The sequence below is a fragment of the Cyrtonyx montezumae genome, unplaced genomic scaffold, assembly GCF_038088225.1.
Source record: "Cyrtonyx montezumae isolate F1298 unplaced genomic scaffold, pur_monq_1.0 scaffold_0, whole genome shotgun sequence".
In the NCBI taxonomy this organism is placed as follows: Eukaryota; Metazoa; Chordata; class Aves; order Galliformes; family Odontophoridae; genus Cyrtonyx; species Cyrtonyx montezumae.
The window spans coordinates 24,433,766-24,446,879 of NW_027071824.1; the positions used below are offsets into that span (position 1 = coordinate 24,433,766).

The 13,114-nt window shown below is 48.6% G+C and overlaps 1 protein-coding gene across 3 annotated transcripts in view; it reads right to left on the reverse strand.

Annotated features, from left to right (window-relative positions):
- The window catches only part of SLC35F3 (solute carrier family 35 member F3), a 48,628-nt gene continuing 35,514 nt past the window's right edge, over positions 1-13,114 (reverse strand). Inside the window, exons 3-7 of one of the 3 annotated variants that reach the window (XM_065730443.1) lie at positions 5,292-5,511; positions 3,955-4,080; positions 3,599-3,791; positions 2,715-2,804; positions 1-1,630 (exon numbers count right to left, since the gene is read on the reverse strand). In XM_065730443.1, the coding sequence (XP_065586515.1) occupies positions 1,386-1,630; positions 2,715-2,804; positions 3,599-3,791; positions 3,955-4,080; positions 5,292-5,511 (874 nt within the window). In that variant the 3' untranslated portion in view covers positions 1-1,385. The remainder of the gene's footprint in view (positions 1,631-2,714; positions 2,805-3,598; positions 3,792-3,954; positions 4,081-5,291; positions 5,512-13,114) is intronic. The other 2 variants (XM_065730459.1, XM_065730451.1) reach the window with 2 other exon arrangements.

Genomic DNA, 13,114 nt, shown 5'->3' on the forward strand with positions numbered 1-13,114 from the left:
TTAAAATCTTTTATTATTTAGCTTTGCCAAACAGATAATGGAATCCAAAGTTGAACTGCTAAAATGTTTTGAAGTGGACACCACCCCTGCCCGAGACAAAGAGGGGCTCAGTGGCAGCAGGGACCCTTAGGCTATGGCAGCAGTTCAAAAGAACACTTTTCATTTTGTATGCAACAATGTAAACTTCAAAAATAGTAAACTATAACCTTTCCCCCCCAACTTTTTACATAGCATGTGATCTATCACAGATAGAAATTTAATGGCGAACCAAAATCGCGTAAGTAAACATCCTGGTGCTTACAAGTTTCATAAAAAGTGTTACATTTGATGTAAATATATTACATTTTTAACTCTTAACACTCACAATTATGGAGTAAAGCAACTGGCGATTCACCCCTCAGTCCGTGTTCTCAGACCGTACATCAGCAACCACGCTCCTGTCAGCTCCGCTGTTCATTTTCAACCACATTTTTCTACGCGTGACCAAGACTTCCCTTCCTCACGCTCACATTAATCAAGTGCAACTCCACACAGGGGTAAAACCTGTGCAAGCGAGAGGAGAACCAGGCCCCCTGCGCACAAATGCGCAGCCCCCAGAGCCTGGGCATGTCTTGGTGTCAGTGGGACCTCGGGCCGCCCAGGGCTGCAAGCCTGAGCCCACAGCGCCGCCACTCGCAGCGGGGCCTGGTTCTCCATGGATAAAGACAAGAGTTCTGTAGAAGGCACTGGATTTCTCTTGCATGATTCTAAACATGAACTACAGCCATGTGCAGTACAAGGAGGTTTGGGCTCTGGATTCCTCTCCCGCTAGTACTTCAGTGCAACCGCTTTTAGCACTCAGATTTCCTTCCAGTTCCAGCACAGCACACGCTCGGCTACGCAGTCATTTCCAAACTTCCTTCCTTCTACTCTCCCCCCCATCTTCCTGTCCCCTTGAAGTTTCCCTTTTGGTTCCTTTAAAACTTTCAGAGTATAGCTCTGGTCAGAAATAAACAGGTGATGTAGCATAGCATTAATTTCTTTTAAATCACAGTGTGCAATGCGTCATTCGGTACCTAATGCTCAGAATGTCTGCCCCGCTTCTCAATGAAAACCCTTCTTTAAAATAACCTATGCAAATATATTTTGACTATATATTACATTCATTTAAAAAGAGAAGAGAGGTTCTTGGTTTGCAGTTTTTTCAGTGTACTACTTAAGTGAAAGGTCTGATGTGAAAAAGGTACAAGCAAACTGGACATGCCAAGACTCGACGCCTTAGATGGTGATCATATCAAAACTGTACAGGTTATGTACACCGTGGTGGCCAGGTGTGCTTCTTGCCAAGAAAAGACCTTTGCGTCATCCTCTGTAAGGTAACCACAAAGTTTTGGTAAAAAGAGCATTTAATGAGCAAAGGATGACATGGAGGGGCGAGTTCTCCGGCTTTTGTTGGGCAGTCCTGAAGTGACATCTCCGTTCCCTTCGGGGAGTTCTTCCTTCTTTCGGACTTTGAGACGCGTGAGGAGCTTTATTACCCAGACGTCCCACTCCTCTGGCAAGAGCAACAGGAGGAAGCCCAGGCCGATAATGACGATGGCGATGACTCGGACACTGTTGAAGACAATTTCACTCGTGTAGTGATCAACAACTGTGTGGGACATTGAACTGGTGTTATTATGAGGGACAAAGCGTTAGGGCAGTACCCCCTTCCCTCCCCCGTCCCCGGCTCTCAAGGCTGGGCTGGGTGAGCAGAGAATGCTCTGCCTGCTGGTTCAGTGCGGGGCAGGGCACGGCCCAGGCAGGAGAGGGCAGCAGGCCCGGGGCCTCAGGGCACAAATGGGGACATTGCTGCAGCAGCCTCTCACATGCCGCCAGCACTGCGTTACCGTGCAAAGCCATCACACTGCCTTTGTGTTTGTCAGCACTAAGCAGAGGTCTTCAGAGAACGATCCCTACCCCGTGTGCTGTAGCTCTCAAATTGAGATCACCTGCATGTCCCTGGAGGTGTGCCACGTGGGAGGTGAGCACGTGCCTGGGCAGCCAGCAGGCATGGATTTAGGAGCCTGCCCTGGGAGAGCAGAGGGAGCTGCCTGCACTGGAGGGTTTTTTTCACAACCACGACTAACACGCACCAGAGCCTCAGGAGGCAGCCTCCTGCCAGCACTGCCTGCGAGTCCCACGGTGCACTTAAGGAGCAAGGAAGTGTAAGTGATAATGTGGGAACAGGTTGTTGCTTCTTCTGATGCCTGTCTGAGAAGGGTGAGGGCTGTGGCTTGGGCCAAGTTTGCCCATGCTGTCTGCCCTCACAGCCCTGCAGCCTCTACACCTGCAGCATTATTTACCAGGGCAGACACGTGTTCTAGAGGGTAAGCAAGTACATTGGTTTCAATTTAACATTAAGGCTGCTTGAAAAAAATCGTTACGAATTGATTTCTACTTCATGGGAGAGGTTTTATCCCAGCCTATGGATGGATGGTTTCAAGTCTAGTTTGTTCTTCAATAACATACCATCTCCAGGCAGCAACTTAAAAAGCAATTCTAGAAATTATGCAATACTCTACAAGGTGTATTTAACAATTAAAGTTTACATTTTTAATCAGTGTCCTCTCTATAAGTTTCTAAAAGAAGATTAAAATGTCTCTAACAGAGCTCTTTGCCCTTATCCCCAGCACACATCTGGGAGGCCACAGCTCTCACGCAGTCATTAAGGTGCAAAAGTCAGAAATTCTTACCCGCGTTGACTGGGACGCTCAGAACAATGCCAAGAGAAATCAAGGTGGGGTATGTAATAGCAATTCCGAAATTCAGTAGGATATTGAATGCTGAAGAAGGAAAGAAAAACACCTTTTACTACAGTCAAACTAAGCAAAGAGAGCACCACTCAAAATACTTTCACTTTATAGTTCCCTCTGTGTGCTGTCATATAGAAAGTGGGGGTCTGCCCAGGACTCTGCTGTTCACAGGGAGCTCTGTCCCACTGGTGCCAATGGCAGAACCAGGGTGAGGTCTGGGCACAACCCATCTCTCAGTGTAATGCTGGTTAACTCACTCCTGGTCCTTCCAGCTTTCTCTACCAACCCCCCTGGCTCTGCTGACAGGAAATACTTCTCCTCAACACATGTGGTTCAGCAAGGAACAGCATCGCACTTCTGGTGATCATGAAACAATAAAGCCTGCATTGAGCATCTCCTCCAAGCAGAGTTCCCCTGGCAGCAGAAGACAGGCAGCCAGCTACCAAATCCCTATCAGCACTACGAGCTTCAAAAGGTGCTTGCCCCTTAGGAATGGCCATTAGCTATTACTTCTTTATGTCAGCAGAGGCACCAGAGGCTGGCCTTGATGGGCCGGGAAAAACCTCTGGCTTGGATGATGCTGATTAGCTCAAGGTGTAGCGGTTAGGAGAACCTTTGCAGTGTGGTCTCACAGCACCTTTTAATGATGGCCTTAATGCCTGGCTCTGCATTTCCACCTGGCAATGGGCCCCCTATGACTTCTCAAGCTAAAACTTAGAAGGGAAATTGGCTGCAGTATGTCAGAGAGCTGCAGCTCCCTCCAGTGGCCAGCTTCAGGCATGTTCTTCCACCCCAAGCAGCCTGAAGGCTCCCTGTGTACTCACTCAATAGAAGAATTGAAAATCCGCAGAGGTTTCCCCAAGGAACGATGTCAAAAGAGCTCCAGTATTCCACTTTGGTAAAATAAAGGATGACAGGAATACAGGTGACAAAGAGGACATTGAAGACGGCCAACACGGACAGGAATAAGGCAGCTTCTCCAAATTTTGCACTGCCCAGAAGAAGTTTGAATAAAACCTACAAGACAAAAATCACACGGGCTGCTCTAAGTCTTGCACCACTTCCCTATGGGGCTGGCAGCCCAGCTCCAGCAGCTCCTTGCATCCTGGCCCTGCTTAGGGAGCACGTACGCAGCAATGTGGGCCTAACGCCTTCCCGTGGGAGACCCAGGTGTGCTTACCTTGTAGAGAGCAGACATTGAGGCAGAGCCCACCACCAGGGCTATCCCAATGACAGAGTGGCTGTGAAACCCGTCAGCGTACGTCATCATCACTATCCCTGCAATAGCAAATATAGCAGCCACGATCTGGTTGGAGACAAAGAAAGAAAGCTAGCGTTACTGGACAACCCCCAGTGTGGAAAAACGCGACAGTAGTTTTACATTAGAGGGCAGCACTTCTGCATCATCTGCCCAAGTCCTGAGGTAAGAAATGAGCATCTGGTTGGCCAGGCTGAAGATAGAGGTGTGAAGGAGAAGCTGCACTGGGCAGCATGCAGCAGGCTAGCCCTCTGCATCCCATCCTGGACTGGGGTGAAGAAGGGGGTTCATCTCTGCCACAGAGCCTCCCCATCAGTGGGTACCTGAAGCACGTGCATGACAACAACACACAAGTAAGAAACCCCTAGTGCCAGCATGAAAAGCTCTGAGTCCTAAGGAAGTTTTGGGAGAGAGCACACACAGAGCACGGAGCAAGCTGCCAGGGCAGAGAGCAGCGATCATCCATCTGCACACCTCCTCCCTGAGTCCAACACTGCACTCCGCACTGACAGTGCCACAGGTTGGACAAGCACCAGCAAAACACTCTTTTTCACTTCGATCAAAATGGCCAGCTGGGATAAACGTGATACATCCCTGCCTCCAGGATCATCTTGGGATACCTTTGCTTATGTACTCAGCAAAACCCAGTTAATTTGTTTTCTGGCTACCTCTACCTGGGAAGCTGGACGGGTGAGCACAGGCACCAGCTGGTGGGGCCGGGCTGCAGGCAGGGTGCTCTGCACTGCTGCCAGCCTTTGGCTGCAACCCCACACGGCTGGCCAGGCCTCCTGCTGGACGGGAATATTTCCTGCAAAGTTAATTCTCAGCAGCGAGGTACGCAGCCTCTCCAGAGCACTGAATGCTTTGCTTGGGCTGATGAGCATAGAGCTCTTCAAACAGTGGGCAAAATATAGATCTGACTGCTGTATTAACGTGTGACTGCTGATGTGGTGAGGCCGGAGGGACTCGTGGTTACTGCTGGGTCACAGTGGCGGATGCCAGGTGCCATCTGCCCAGCTCTGCTGCCAGAGGACACCGCGTGCTGAGGGCTGCCAGAATGGCAGCGGGGGCTGCGAGGTTTCCAGTTCCCTCAGAAAACTTTTACTCAGCAGAGACAAGCAAAGGCTGCTGTATGCTCAGAGCATGGAAATAGCAGGCAGCCCTTGTGCCTTGCTCTGGACCAGGCCACTGCTCTGGCAGTGGGGAAGGAAAGGCAGAGGGAGAGAGGGAGAAGGAGACAGAGTTAAGGAGTCACTTACCCTCACTCCCATGAACCTGTCCCGCAGAACGATCCATGAGAGCAAGAACACAAACGCTTTGTTGCAGCAGAACAGCACGGAGACGTCCGTAGTGTTAATTTTCTTTATTGCATGTAAGTAAAGGTAGTTCGTGAGTGTCCAGAGAACACCAAAGGGTGCTGCCTTGGTAAAAAACACCTTCAAAGTCAAGCCGTTGTCCCCAAAAAACCGGCAGCACTCCCTACAACAAGGAGAGAAAGGCACCATGAGTACACCAGCCAATCTCAGTCTGCAGCAAACACACAGGTTTCTTTTCATTCTTGCTCCTTTTCCTTTCCTCAAGGGGAAGAGGGGCACACACCTTAAAGACAAGGAGAAAAACAGGTCTCGGTGCCACCGCAACAGCCGTCACTGGGTAGGCTCCCTGCAGCCATCCCTGCCCATCACTGTGCCCTCTGGCAGCTGCAGCCCTGCCAAGTGGGCTGGGAGAAGCACAGGAGAGAGCACAGGGACACAGACAAAAGTCACGCTGTCCTGGGTTTGGTGTGCCCAGATGATCCTGGAGGCTTACAGCTGGGGCACAGCTGCCCTTGCTCTGAAGATAAAGACACCGCCACAGCTTAAATTAAAGTATATCCACTATAATTAGTGTGAGAGGGACAGGAAGGATATAGTCAAATCACAGAATCATTGAATTGTAGGGGTGAGAAAGGACCTCTAGAGATGAATGAAATGAAAAAACTAAAAGAGAATTTATTTGGGGATTTATTCCAGGGGAAAAAGAGTTACTCCTTCCAAAAATTGTTCCCCAAATATTGCATTGGATGTCACTATTTCATACACAGTACAGTTCCTCACATTCATATGCCTACAGGGTGGACAGCCCCAGGAACAGCGTTACAAGTCCAGGAATTAAGTGTCTCCAGCAGCCCCCAGATGAATGACCAGAACACAGCGTGGAAGCTGTGAGGCAGGAAGGAGCCTTTCCGTCAAGGGTCTCCCATGTGTCACCAAGCATCCTCACCCCTGCCATATCCCATCGTGGCAGGAGGCAGCCTCTTGCCAGCAATGTTTCCAGAATCCACCATCCAACCAACCAACCATTTCTCTGTTTTCACTGCCATGCTCATGCTGTCACAGTCAAGGAGTCCCCTGGTGTGCTCCTACAGGAGCATTAAGGGAAACACGGTCCTGCGGTGCAAGGATGACTCTGCACGGTACAGTCATGGGAAGCGAGACGGGGCTGGGAGGTAACACACACAGTAACCCCAGAGCAGCTGGCACAAAAACCACCTCAGAAGAAACAACCTTCAGCTCTAGATGTTTTGGCAGAACATTCTGGACACAGTTCCTCCTGTTGTCTGGTTATCTCTCTTTGGCACAATGTACCCAGTGTGTATCCTAATGCTTTATGGGGACTCTCTGGCAGAAAAACAGCCGTGGCTGTGCAGGCACGTCCGGATGCACCAGAAGAGCCTGCCTATGAATATTTTAACAACTTCATCTGCTAATGAAAATGTAACTTGTTAAGAAAGAAAAAAACCATCTAGCCCAGGGGCAGTCCATAAGCACTCAGCATCTCACAGTACCCCAAAGCTGCAGGATGGATGGAGAACCTGGGCTGTCCCCTCACACTTAGGCAGGACAGAGAACTCCAGCTCTGCCTGCAAGCTCAGGCAGTGCTGTGAGGCTGTGCACATAGCATTGCTCACTGCTATGGCCAGGGAGGCCATAACCCTATGGGCTGATGGAGGGCTGAGGTGTGCCCTGGCACTGCACGTCTCCAGGCAATAGGACTGGAACTCTGCTCTAACTATGGTAATCGGTTTACAAATTGAATGCAAGGCATTAGCAAGGCAGTGGTGAAAGACCGTTGGAAAGCCAGAATGGAAATGTCAAATGAAGAGTTTCACTGCTTTTATTTTTTACTCTGAATTGTTGTTTCATAATCCTTTGTATGCTAGTTCTTGTTTTTCCTCATAATCTTTTTAATGTGTATCTTCATTAACACAGCAAATGGCAAATTAGCTCTGCCCCACTGTGCATGTCTGCAGCACAAGGCTATCAAAATATCTGTCACTGGAACTGAGCATCCCCAGTGAGGTTAACGGCAAGCAGTTGGTGCCAAAATTGCATGCTAAGTAAGTAAGATTTAAGTCATGTCAGAAGCAGGTGCAGCAGTCAAAGAAAGCTTGCAAATAAAAGATGACACTAAAACTCTTTTTTTCCCCCCCACTGAACTCACAGTTACATGCTTAACACTATTCACCTTCCACTGCCTTTTATGCCTTTAACCATTGCTAGGAGGTTAGCTAGTTGCTCTGCTTTGAACCTCATGCAAATGACTGTATACAATTCCGCCCAAACAGGGAGGAATGCTTTTCGCTCCTCTTTGCAAATAAGACCATTTCCTGAAGAGGAAGGTAGACAAGAACCAGACAAAATACGCGCAGCAGTTCCCCCAGCCCTGGGGCTCGGCCTCTTGCTACTCATTGCAAAGCCTAATTATGCCAGAAAGGTGTCCAAGCCACTGGGGCTGCTGCTACATTTCCAGGGTAGATGCAGTAAGGTGGAAAATACCTGGGAGGAATGCACATATACTCTGCACAAGCCAGGTATTTTACTTTCCTGCCTGCTGACTTGTTACAATTTTCTCACTGTCAGTGCTCATACTGCAGCCTTCTTGAAAGCATATTTTCTTCTGCCATTGCTCCTCGTGGTTGGCTTTTGTTCTTTGTAGTTTGCACTTCTTGCTTTGTTTGACCTTGCGAAGTGTGTATCTGCAAATTGAATTTAGCTAAATAGCTCCCGATTTTCACCAGTGAGCACAGGCTCCCCAGAGCACAGCAAAGCATCCAGCGTGCCAGGGAATCTGGCTTCTTGATTAGAGATTGGCAGGCAAAACATGTTTTTGCTGATCCCTGCACTGATGAGGCCTGCATGGATAAATAGTCTGCAGCAACACTGCTAACAGTCATACATTCTCCATTCATTGTACAGAAACTGTCACGGACCAAAATGTCACATCACATCTTCTATGGGACCTGAAAGCCAGCTGCAGCAACCAGAGCCAGATGGACAGCTGAGGTGCTATGGCAGTTGAAAGAAGGGACCAGAATAAAAGGCAAGACGTTTTTTCATAATTTATCCTGTTAGGGCTGTAACATTCATCCTGCATTATGCTCACGAGATAGGCACAAGAAAGCTGTGCAGAGATGAAACACAAATTAAGCAAAAATACTCCTCCAAACTCCTCTCCGGAAGCGTACACAGCCTTTCCCAAACTATGGGATCAGGCCTCCAGCTCTACTTCCCCCTCCCTCATGCCATTGCCCATGTAGACAGCATCCTCCCACCCTCCTCACTAGGCCTCAGGGACAATGGCTCCTCCCCTGCTGTTTCCCCGTGTGCCTGGAGCACTGCAGGAGGAAGGCTTCCTGAAACTGAGGAAGGATGGAGAAGCTCCTGACGTCAGGTACTGTGCAGCCACTTTCCTCAGCTCTGGGGTACTATGCAGTTCCTCAGAAATGGATGGTATTTAAAATAATCCAGTGGTTTGTTAACACCCGTATTCTTCAGTAAGCATTTCATTAAAAGCAAGAAATGACCCTAGAAGCCAATCCAGACACAGCTGCCATTTTGAACGATGCTGAGCAGTACCTGTTTCTACATGTAATTTGGAGCCAATGTTCTGCCTTTACACTTTCAACTATTCCAAGAGTTTCCATCTCATTTGCTGAAACTCATTTGGATGGGAAATGAAATGAGAAAAACGTCTTCTCTCAAACTAAATAAAAAATCTCCAGGCTGATCTCAGTTCTCCCAACTAGAGTGGCAGAGGCAATTGGTTGAGCTGAGCACCGTACACGTGCCAAACTATGCATTTGCACAACAAACGGTCCCAGGAAATGCTTTGCTATGGATTTACATCATACATCAGAATGGCTCCGAAAGAAGCAAATAATACAAATCTTACAAACCACCCGAATACATATTTCCAAGACAAGTCTTAGCACGCATTCAGAAGCCTTAACGAGAAACTGTTTAAACTAACAACAACAAGAAGCAGTTTAAAAGTACAAGACCAAACTGCAAGGAGAAGTCACAGAGTGCAGACTCTCTTAGCAAAACCCAGCAGCGGGAGCCCTGGGCTGCAAAAACATGGGGAAGAGTCAGCCCCACGCCACTGCTGCCCTTCATCATCATGTCTACAGCAGCCAGTCCCTTGTCCCTTCCACTTGGGACTGTCCAAATGGATCTCCAGCCTTCTCAGAGCTTCCTCCCTGATGATGATGCCAAGGGATGTTGGCACCTTTCCTCGGGCTGTCTGGCACTGTTGTCCCTGAAGCCGTGCCTGCAGCACGCTGCCAGCTGTGGGACTGCCACCAGCACAGAGAGGGAAATGCCATTTTGGAAAATGCAGCAAGCACTGCTAACAGAAAGGGGCTTTCAACGCGACGGTGTGCACATAGCCACCATCCAGCTGAACTTCTCACATGCTGCACTACACAGCAGTTTCCTAGAGGTACTCAGGGCCTAAATTTCTTTATACTTTTCCAGATTACTGGTTTTATGCAAATAAAGTGTAATACTATTGTTATGTGTGAACTCCAAACACCCACAGACCAGACAAACAACACTTGGATGTACTAGAGATGAGCTTCTTGGTGCTGCTCAAAGGCTGCTTCATGGAGCAGTTGGTTACAGAGCCCACAAGGGGATGCTGCCCTTGACTTCACCTGCTTCAGCGCACAGCGTCTGCCTTAAATCTGAGCCAGAGCCCAGCACACTGGAGGCCAGTAGGTGCTTGGATGAGACATTAGCCCAAAGTAGAACAAGCAGCTGATACAAGAGGGAGCAGAGAGAGGACTGGAAGCTTTCCAGGTGCCTGGGAGGCTCTCGACGAGCCCGTGGTGCAAGCAGTGGGCAGCTGCTGCTGTGTGGAGTCAGAGGATGGGCCCGTCTGAAAAGCAGGATGCGAGGGTAAGAAGCTCCTTTCCAGGCTGACATTGGGATGGAAAGGAGTACACGGAAAGGACCGCCAGTTCTGACAGCAGCACAGGAGCTGTTCTGACACCGGCTCGAGGAGCAGTCAGCTTGTTGAGCCAGGACTAACCACCATCCTTCCTCCACGGCAGGAGGAGGCTGGTACGAGTGACCACACAGAGCACAAGCAGAGGACTCAGTCAAGCCCAGGTCAGAGCAGAGCAGGCAACTCACATTTTTTCTTCATTCAACAAATCAAGTGGATTCCACCATTGTGAGCACTCTTTCTCAATGTCCTGACTGTGTAGTTGCCTTAGAGACAGCCACAGCAACCCCACATCAACCCCCCAGAATCTACATGGTCCCCACAGGACTCTTTTCTCACTCTGTCCTTGAATCTGACATACAAATTCTCTCTTGATTCCACCCTCGTATTCTGTTGAAAAAGCAGTACATTCCCTGGACGCCTGTAGGGTGTAGAGTGGATATTAAGACTGTGACTCAAAGGCAGACTGAGTCATTCCAAAGCTATGACTACCTTTTATCACACAAACTGACAAGAGATCTAATGGGAGCTGTGACTGTGGCTGACCATCCATTTTGACGACTACACTGCCAGTCATCTTCAGACCGCACTGTGTGGCCATATCTTCCTCCTAGACCCACCAAGGCACGATGAGGACAGGGAGAACACAGCCAGAGGCCCTAACATGGCCGAGGCCTTGTTTGCACAGATTTCCAGCCTGGTGGGGTCACTGATGGGTAACTGCTCTGGCTCCAGGAAGGCTGTTCTAGTGCATCCCATCTACCTAATGATAGTGTGGAGCTAGTGATCTTTAAGTAACTGGGTCTCTCTCATCCTAAAGGCAGTGTTCCTCTCAGTGGGGTGAGAAGCAGCACAATGTAGTCTGCTTTGTGAGAAGCAGCCAGCCGCCATATGGGTACTGCACCCCAGCTCTGGGACACGTGCTGATACTGCCCATTAAAAGGTGAGCTCAGAATGCTGGAGAGGCGCAGTAAGCAGCAACGAACTTCAGTACTGAAAAATAGCTGCCAAGGGCAGGACTGGAGTCTGGCTGTGAAGCATCCCCCCCAGCAGTGCCCCGGCTTGCTGAGGTAAACGCAGCCAAGCACTCGTGCAGTGCTCAGTGCGTGTGAGGGACAGCATATACAAACCCAGGCAGAGGAAACCTAAACACTGGGCTCTCAGGCGATTCACTGCCGGAGCTGACATCGTCACTGCTCTCCGTCATCAGCCAAAATTTCCATTGACGTCAGTGGAAGTTTGGGGCACGAAAGGCTTGTGGCGTCTGAAGCTGTGCAGCAATCACTTGCAGATATCTTGAGCTCGGCCTGTTCTGATTTATATCCAGCTTGTACGCTGCAGCTGTGACCTGCACCCACCGCTGCCTTTTGGAAGAGTCAGCTTCTGTGAGAAGCTGGCCAGCTGGACTCCTGGGGATCAGGGTTCTGTAGCCATTGGTGCAGGCAGACATAAGCAGGCAAGAATAAAATACTTCTGTGACAGATGACGCCTAGGCTTCTGAAGTGCATGGCGCTGATGGGAGGAGAAACTGCTGCAGCATCTTGGGAGAGGAAGGCAGCAAGACATGGGGGTGCTACCGTACATACAGCCATGTATCCATTACAACATGCACACATTCACATTGGACTTTCATGCCTATGAATGGTCAGAAAGACCCCACACAGAGATACGTGTTGTCCCAGCTGGGAAAACACTGTGAGCCTGTGGCTCTTTTTGCTAGTGATACCATGGCCTTGGGCCATGGGCAAAATCTATCAGCTCAGTAAATTCTCACTCAATAGCAGCAGCAAGCTGTAGTACAGATAAAGAGGGAAATAACCTCACAGCCTACGTACTAACTGTTCAGCACTGTGACAGGATGCTGGGACAACTGTGAACAGGAAAGCATGTGATTTAGGGGCTACCAAAAGAGACAAATTTAACACCATCAATTCGGCATCTAGTCAGTGAAAGGAAGGAAAGTTATACAAAAAGAAAGCAGAGAGCTCACCAACATATCAGAGAAGCTGATACGCAGCACAAATTGCTGCTAAATGCATTAAGTAAACTGGGATTGAGAAGGGAAATAATTTTTTTCTAAATACTTATATTTATTATCAGTTTTTTAGTACCTTGTATCAATAACAGGTGAATCTTTTCCACCCAAAGTTTGTTTGCCTATTTGATTGCACTGCTGATGTCCATTAGACACAAAATCAGAGCAGCCCCTGACCAGCACACACCAACTTGGAGATGTCTCACTCAAAGCAGCACTGCAGAGGAATGGCAAGACCTCAGTTTCCCATGGTGGGGTGGAAGATCTTGAGGTACAGTGGTGGCATCTACCCTCATGCTGGAGCAGGGCTTAACAGCATGCTTTAGAGCACAGTGATCTTGGAAAACAAGTGTGTGAGGAACTGAGAAAGCAGCCTCACATCACGTGAAGGACTACAGCTGATGACTTCAGAGCCAAAAGGATGGTTTATGAAACACCACGTACAGCACTTCTGAGATTCATACTTCCAAACAGACTTACTTGTTCTGACATGTCTCCCAACGGGGTATTTCTTCAAAAAACATGTTCTACACTAAGTTCCTATTGCTGGCTGCATTAATTTATTGTAAGAAAGATCTTAGTATAAATGATAATAACAGAGTGATACGTGACAGTAAGTAAATGACTTCTCTCTGTGTTACTGGTACATTTATGTCTCTCAAGGCACACAATAACTGAGAATGGCTTAGAAGTCAATTACTCATTCTACAGAAGAAATATGTAATTTCTGGCTCCCAATATGAGTACTTTCTTGTTTCAACGGCAGACAGGCAAAAC